This window comes from Salmo salar, unplaced genomic scaffold (genome assembly GCF_905237065.1).
Source record: "Salmo salar unplaced genomic scaffold, Ssal_v3.1, whole genome shotgun sequence".
Classification (NCBI taxonomy): Eukaryota; Metazoa; Chordata; class Actinopteri; order Salmoniformes; family Salmonidae; genus Salmo; species Salmo salar.
Genome location: NW_025547385.1, coordinates 134,942 through 142,630, shown reverse-complemented (window position 1 = coordinate 142,630; position 7,689 = coordinate 134,942). Strand labels below are relative to the sequence as shown.

Genomic DNA, 7,689 nt, shown 5'->3' with positions numbered 1-7,689 from the left:
CACAGCCATTGAAGAGGAAGTGGGACAACAATCCACAGCCTGATCATCTCTACGTGAAGGAGATGCGTCGTGCTGCGTTAGGCATGTGGTGGTCACACCAGATACTGACTGGTTTTCTGATCCACACCCCCTACTCTCTTTTTTTAAGGTGTCTGTGACCAACAGAGGGATATCTGTATTCCCAGTCATGTGAAATCCATAGATTAGGACCTAATTCATTTGACTGATTTCCTCGTATGAACTGTAACTCAGTGAAATCTTTGTTCAGTGGAGATCATCCGATAGCTATTTCATACGATGTGATTGGCTGATACGTAAGATCGGTCACGCGTCTGCAGTCCGGCAGGAACAATGTGTTGCGGTCGGTGATAATGACCATCTCAGTACTGTACCACACACCGTCCAGTCGTCCCCCCAGTTCTCCTGACCTCAATGTGACTTCCTGGAGAAATACAGAGTTCTCCTGACCTCAATGGGACTTCCTGGAGGAATACAGAGTTCTCCTGACCTCAATGGGACTTCCTGGAGAAATACAGAGTTCTCCTGACCTCAATGGGACTTCCTGGAGGAATACAGAGTTCTCCTGACCTCAATGGGACTTCCTGGAGAAATACAGAGTTCTCCTGACCTCAATGGGACTTCCTGGAAGAATACAGAGTTCTCCTGACCTCAATGGGACTTCCTGGAGGAATACAGAGTTCTCCTGACCTCAATGGGACTTCCTGGAGGAATACAGAGTTCTCCTGACCTCAATGGGACTTCCTGGAAGAATACAGAGCTCTCCTCAATGGGACTTCCTGGAGGAATACAGAGTTCTCCTGACCTCAATGGGACTTCCTGGAGGAATACAGAGCTCTCCTCAATGGGACTTCCTGGAGGAATACAGAGCTCTCCTGACCTCAATGGGACTTCCTGGAGGAATACAGAGTTCTCCTGACCTCAATGGGACTTCCTGGAAGAATACAGAGCTCTCCTGACCTCAATGGGACTTCCTGGAGGAATACAGAGTTCTCCTGACCTCAATGGGACTTCCTGGAGGAATACAGAGTTCTCCTGACCTCAATGGGACTTCCTGGAAGAATACAGAGCTCTCCTCAATGGGACTTCCTGGAGGAATACAGAGCTCTCCTGACCTCAATGGGACTTCCTGGAGGAATACAGAGTTCTCCTGACCTCAATGGGACTTCCTGGAAGAATACAGAGCTCTCCTCAATGGGACTTCCTGGAAGAATACAGAGCTCTCCTCAATGGGACTTCCTGGAGGAATACAGAGCTCTCCTGACCTCAATGGGACTTCCTGGAGGAATACAGAGTTCTCCTGACCTCAATGTGACTTCCTGGAGGAATACAGAGTTCTCCTGACCTCAATGGGACTTCCTGGAGGAATACAGAGTTCTCCTGACCTCAATGTGACTTCCTGGAGGAATACAGAGTTCTCCTGACCTCAATGGGACTTCCTGGAGGAATACAGAGTTCTCCTGACCTCAATGGGACTTCCTGGAGGAATACAGAGTTCTCCTGACCTCAATGGGACTTCCTGGAAGAATACAGAGCTCTCCTCAATGGGACTTCCTGGAGGAATACAGAGTTCTCCTGACCTCAATGGGACTTCCTGGAGGAATACAGAGTTCTCCTGACCTCAATAGGACTTCCTGGAAGAATACAGAGTTCAATAACAAAGGGAGAATTACAGCAGAGAGACACAACAGGGAAGAGGAATTTTAATTTATTTTATTTAATCCAATAAAAATACATTTTTTTTAATTCAGGTTGATGATAGGAATTCCTTTTGTAGATCAACAGGGTGAGAGACCTGTCATGTCCACTTCTCTGATACATTAGTGATTCCACTGGGCAGCTACACTCCTCCTGACCTCTGACCTCTCTACCCTATCTGACCTGGGACTCTACGAGGTGTCGTCCTCCTGGTTGATCAGGGCACTGAGGTCCAGTCTGGTTTTGTCCAAAGCTGCCGTCTTGGCCCGGCGGGATGGACGAGGTACCGGCACCGAGTCTGGAACATTCTCCCCATCACTATGGAGGGAGAGGAGGAGGAGGGGAGGGAGAGGAGGGGGGACAGAGAGGAGGAGGGAGACGGACGGAGAGGAGGAGGGGGCGGAGAGGAGGAGGAGAGAGGGGGAGGAGGGGCAGGGAGGGAGAGAGGAGGGGGAGGAGAGGAGGAGGGGGACAGAGAGGAGGAGGGGGCGGAGGGAGGGGAGACGGAGAGGAGGAGGGGGCGGAGGGAGGAGGAGAGAGGGGGAGGAGGGGCAGGGAGGGAGAGGAGGAGGGGGACAGAGAGGAGGAGGGGGAGTTAAAGGTGATATACAGAACGGATCCATTTCAACATTCAGGGACAATTAAACATCATGGTACAATGTTCACACCCCCCCCTCCTCTCCTCTCCCCTCCTCTCCCCCTCTCCTCACCTCTCCTCGGAGGACTCTGCCGATCTGCTGGACTTCTTGGCTCCTTTGGAGGGTTTCCTCTGACCTACACACACACACACACACACACACACACACACACACACACACACACACACACACACACAGGATCAACTATGTGTGTTGCTCTTCCGGGTCAGAGGTTAGCAGGAGGTGTGTAACTTGGGGTAATACCTCTCCTGGGCCTCTTGGCAGACTGGTCCACGTCCTGGTTGGCAGCATCTGAAGAGATGAAAACATTAGGAGTTCAATCCATCTCTCTCTACCCTCAGTAGTAGTCTCCTCTCTCTCTCTCACCCTCAGTAGTAGTCTCCTCTCTCTCTCACCCTCAGTAGTAGTCTCCTCTCTCTCTCTACCCTCAGTAGTAGTCTCCTCTCTCTCTCTACCCTCAGTAGTAGTCTCCTCTCTCTCTCTCTACCCTCAGTAGTAGTCTCCTCTCTCTCTCACCCTCAGTAGTAGTCTCCTCTCTCTCTCTACCCTCAGTAGTAGTCTCCTCTCTCTCTCTCTCTACCCTCAGTAGTGCCTCTCTCTCTCTCTACCCTCAGTAGTAGTCTCCTCTCTCTCTCTCTACCCTCAGTAGTAGTCTCCCTCTCTCTCTCTCTACCCTCAGTAGTAGTCTCCTCTCTCTCTCTACCCTCAGTAGTAGTCTCCTCTCTCTCTCTCTACCCTCAGTAGTAGTCTCCTCTCTCTCTCTACCCTCAGTAGTAGTCTCCTCTCTCTCTCTACCCTCAGTAGTAGTCTCCTCTCTCTCTCTCTACCCTCAGTAGTAGTCTCCTCTCTCTCTCTACCCTCAGTAGTATCTCCTCTCTCTCTCACCCTCAGTAGTAGTCTCCTCTCTCTCTACCCTCAGTAGTGCTCTTTCTCTCTACCCTCAGTAGTAGTCTCCTCTCTCTCTCTCTACCCTCAGTAGTAGTCTCCTCTCTCTCTCTCACCCTCAGTAGTAGTCTCCTCTCTCTCTCTCTCTACCCTCAGTAGTAGTCTCCTCTCTCTCTCTCTACCCTCAGTAGTAGTCTCCTCTCTCTCTCTACCCTCAGTAGTAGTCTCCTCTCTCTCTCTACCCTCAGTAGTAGTCTCCTCTCTCTCTCTCTACCCTCAGTAGTAGTCTCCTCTCTCTCTCTCTACCCTCAGTAGTAGTCTCCTCTCTCTCTCTCTCACCCTCAGTAGTAGTCTCCTCTCTCTCTCTCACCCTCAGTAGTAGTCTCCTCTCTCTCTCTACCCTCAGTAGTAGTCTCCTCTCTCTCTCTACCCTCAGTAGTAGTCTCCTCTCTCTACCCTCAGTAGTAGTCTCCTCTCTCTACCCTCAGTAGTAGTCTCCTCTCTCTCTCTACCCTCAGTAGTAGTCTCCTCTCTCTCTCTACCCTCAGTAGTAGTCTCCTCTCTCTCTCTACCCTCAGTAGTAGTCTCCTCTCTCTCTCTACCCTCAGTAGTAGTCTCCTCTCTCTCTCTCTACCCTCAGTAGTAGTCTCCTCTCTCTCTCTACCCTCAGTAGTAGTCTCCTCTCTCTCTCTACCCTCAGTAGTAGTCTCCTCTCTCTCTACCCTCAGTAGTAGTCTCTCTCTCTACCCTCAGTAGTAGTCTCCTCTCTCTCTCTACCCTCAGTAGTAGTCTCCTCTCTCTCTCTCTACCCTCAGTAGTAGTCTCCTCTCTCTCTCTACCCTCAGTAGTAGTCTCCTCTCTCTCTCTACCCTCAGTAGTCTCAGTCTCCTCTCTCTCTACCCTCAGTAGTAGTCTCCTCTCTCTCTCTACCCTCAGTAGTAGTCTCCTCTCTCTCTCACCCTCAGTAGTAGTCTCCTCTCTCTCTCTACCCTCAGTAGTAGTCTCCTCTCTCTCTCCTACCCTCAGTAGTAGTCTCCTCTCTCTCTCTACCCTCAGTAGTAGTCTCCTCTCTCTCACCCTCAGTAGTAGTCTCCTCTCTCTCTCACCCTCAGTAGTAGTCTCCTCTCTCTCTCTTACCCTCAGTAGTAGTCTCCTCTCTCTCTCTACCCTCAGTAGTAGTCTCCTCTCTCTCTCACCCTCAGTAGTAGTCTCCTCTCTCTCTCTACCCTCAGTAGTAGTCTCCTCTCTCTCTCTACCCTCAGTAGTAGTCTCCTCTCTCTCCTCTACCCTCAGTAGTAGTCTCCTCTCTCTCTACCCTCAGTAGTAGTCTCCCTCTCTCTCTCTCTACCCTCAGTAGTAGTCTCCTCTCTCTCTCTACCCTCAGTAGTAGTCTCCTCTCTCTCTCTCTACCCTCAGTAGTAGTCTCCTCTCTCTCTCTACCCTCAGTAGTAGTCTCCTCTCTCTCTCTACCCTCAGTAGTAGTCTCCTCTCTCTCTCTACCCTCAGTAGTAGTCTCTCTCTCTCTCTCTACCCTCAGTAGTAGTCTCCCTCTCTCTCTCTACCTCGTAGTCTCTCTCTACCCTCAGTAGTAGTCTCCTCTCTCTCTCTACCCTCAGTAGTAGTCTCCTCTCTCTCTACCCTCAGTAGTAGTCTCCTCTCTCTCTCTACCCTCAGTAGTAGTCTCCTCTCTCTCTCTCACCCTCAGTAGTAGTCTCCTCTCTCTCTCTACCCTCAGTAGTCCTCTCAGCTCTCTCTCTCTACCCTCAGTAGTAGTCTCCTCTCTCTCTCTCTACCCTCAGTAGTAGTCTCCTCTCTCTCTCTACCCTCAGTAGTAGTCTCCTCTCTCTCTACCCTCAGTAGTAGTCTCCTCTCTCTCTCTACCCTCAGTAGTAGTCTCCTCTCTCTCTCTCTACCCTCAGTAGTAGTCTCCTCTCTCTCTCTACCCTCAGTAGTAGTCTCCTCTCTCTCTCTACCCTCAGTAGTAGTCTCCTCTCTCTCTCTACCCTCAGTAGTAGTCTCCTCTCTCTCTCTACCCTCAGTAGTAGTCTCCTCTCTCTCTCTACCCTCAGTAGTAGTCTCCTCTCTCTCTCTACCCTCAGTAGTAGTCTCCTCTCTCTCTCTACCCTCAGTAGTAGTCTCCTCTCTCTCTCTACCCTCAGTAGTAGTCTCCTCTCTCTCTCTCTACCCTCAGTAGTAGTCTCCTCTCTCTCTCTACCCTCAGTAGTAGTCTCCTCTCTCTCTCTCACCCTCAGTAGTAGTCTCCTCTCTCTCTACCCTGAGTAGTCTCTCTCTCTACCCTCAGTAGTAGTCTCCTCTCTCTCTCTACCCTCAGTAGTAGTCTCCTCTCTCTCTCTCTACCCTCAGTAGTAGTCTCCTCTCTCTCTCTCACCCTCAGTAGTAGTCTCCTCTCTCTCTACCCTCAGTAGTAGTCTCCTCTCTCTCTCTACCCTCAGTAGTAGTCTCCTCTCTCTCTCTACCCTCAGTAGTAGTCTCCTCTCTCTCTCTCTACCCTCAGTAGTAGTCTCCTCTCTCTCTCTACCCTCAGTAGTAGTCTCTCTCTCTCTCTCTACCCTCAGTAGTAGTCTCCTCTCTCTCTCTACCCTCAGTAGTAGTCTCCTCTCTCTCTCTACCCTCAGTAGTAGTCTCCTCTCTCTCTCTACCCTCAGTAGTAGTCTCCTCTCTCTCTCTACCCTCAGTAGTAGTCTCCTCTCTCTCTCTCACCCTCAGTAGTAGTCTCCTCTCTCTCTCTCTACCCTCAGTAGTAGTCTCCTCTCTCTCTCTACCCTCAGTAGTAGTCTCCTCTCTCTCTCTACCCTCAGTAGTAGTCTCCTCTCTCTCTCTACCCTCAGTAGTAGTCTCCTCTCTCTCTCTACCCTCAGTAGTAGTCTCCTCTCTCTCTCTACCCTCAGTAGTAGTCTCCTCTCTCTCTACCCTCAGTAGTAGTCTCCTCTCTCTCTCTCTACCCTCAGTAGTAGTCTCCTCTCTCTCTCTACCCTCAGTAGTAGTCTCCTCTCTCTCTCTCTACCCTCAGTAGTAGTCTCCTCTCTCTCTCTCTACCCTCAGTAGTAGTCTCCTCTCTCTCTCTCTACCCTCAGTAGTAGTCTCCTCTCTCTCTCACCCTCAGTAGTAGTCTCCTCTCTCTCTCTACCCTCAGTAGTAGTCTCCTCTCTCTCTCTACCCTCAGTAGTAGTCTCCTCTCTCTCTCTACCCTCAGTAGTAGTCTCCTCTCTCTCTCTACCCTCAGTAGTAGTCTCCTCTCTCTCTCTACCCTCAGTAGTAGTCTCCCTCTCTCTCTCTCTACCCTCAGTAGTAGTCTCCTCTCTCTCTCTACCCTCAGTAGTAGTCTCCTCTCTCTCTCTCACCCTCAGTAGTAGTCTCCTCTCTCTCTCTCCACCCTCAGTAGTAGTCTCCTCTCTCTCTCTCTACCCTCAGTAGTAGTCTCCTCTCTCTCTCTACCCTCAGTAGTAGTCTCCTCTCTCTCTCTCTCTACCCTCAGTAGTAGTCTCCTCTCTCTCTCTACCCTCAGTAGTAGTCTCCTCTCTCTCTCTCACCCTCAGTAGTAGTCTCCTCTCTCTCTCTCTACCCTCAGTAGTAGTCTCCTCTCTCTCTCTACCCTCAGTAGTAGTCTCCTCTCTCTCTCTCTACCCTCAGTAGTAGTCTCCTCTCTCTCTCTCACCCTCAGTAGTAGTCTCCTCTCTCTCTCTCACCCTCAGTAGTAGTCTCCTCTCTCTCTCTCTACCCTCAGTAGTAGTCTCCTCTCTCTCTCTCTACCCTCAGTAGTAGTCTCCTCTCTCTCTCTCACCCTCAGTAGTAGTCTCCTCTCTCTCTCTCTACCCTCAGTAGTAGTCTCCTCTCTCTCTCTACCCTCAGTAGTAGTCTCCTCTCTCTCTCTACCCTCAGTAGTAGTCTCCTCTCTCTCTCTACCCTCAGTAGTAGTCTCCTCTCTCTCTCTACCCTCAGTAGTAGTCTCCTCTCTCTCTCTCTCACCCTCAGTAGTAGTCTCCTCTCTCTCTCTACCCTCAGTAGTAGTCTCCTCTCTCTCTCTCACCCTCAGTAGTAGTCTCCTCTCTCTCTCTCTACCCTCAGTAGTAGTCTCCTCTCTCTCTCTACCCTCAGTAGTAGTCTCCTCTCTCTCTCTCTACCCTCAGTAGTAGTCTCCTCTCTCTCTCTCTACCCTCAGTAGTAGTCTCCTCTCTCTCTCTACCCTCAGTAGTAGTCTCCCTTCTCTCTCTCTCACCCTCAGTAGTAGTCTCCTCTCTCTCTCTCTACCCTCAGTAGTAGTCTCCTCTCTCTCTCTCTACCCTCAGTAGTAGTCTCCTCTCTCTCTCTCACCCTCAGTAGTAGTCTCCTCTCTCTCTCTACCCTCAGTAGTAGTCTCCTCTCTCTCTCTACCCTCAGTAGTAGTCTCCTCTCTCTCTCTACCCTCAGT

At 50.6% G+C, this 7,689-nt stretch overlaps 1 protein-coding gene across 1 annotated transcript in view; it reads right to left on the bottom strand.

Annotated features, from left to right (window-relative positions):
• Positions 1-1,710: 1,710 nt before the first annotated feature.
• Positions 1,711-7,689, bottom strand: part of LOC106600151 (condensin complex subunit 3-like) — a 94,088-nt gene continuing 88,109 nt past the window's right edge. Inside the window, 3 exon segments of the mRNA XM_045711216.1 lie at positions 1,711-2,034; positions 2,427-2,490; positions 2,619-2,666. Coding sequence (XP_045567172.1) covers positions 1,908-2,034; positions 2,427-2,490; positions 2,619-2,666 — 239 coding nt within the window. The 3' untranslated portion in view covers positions 1,711-1,907.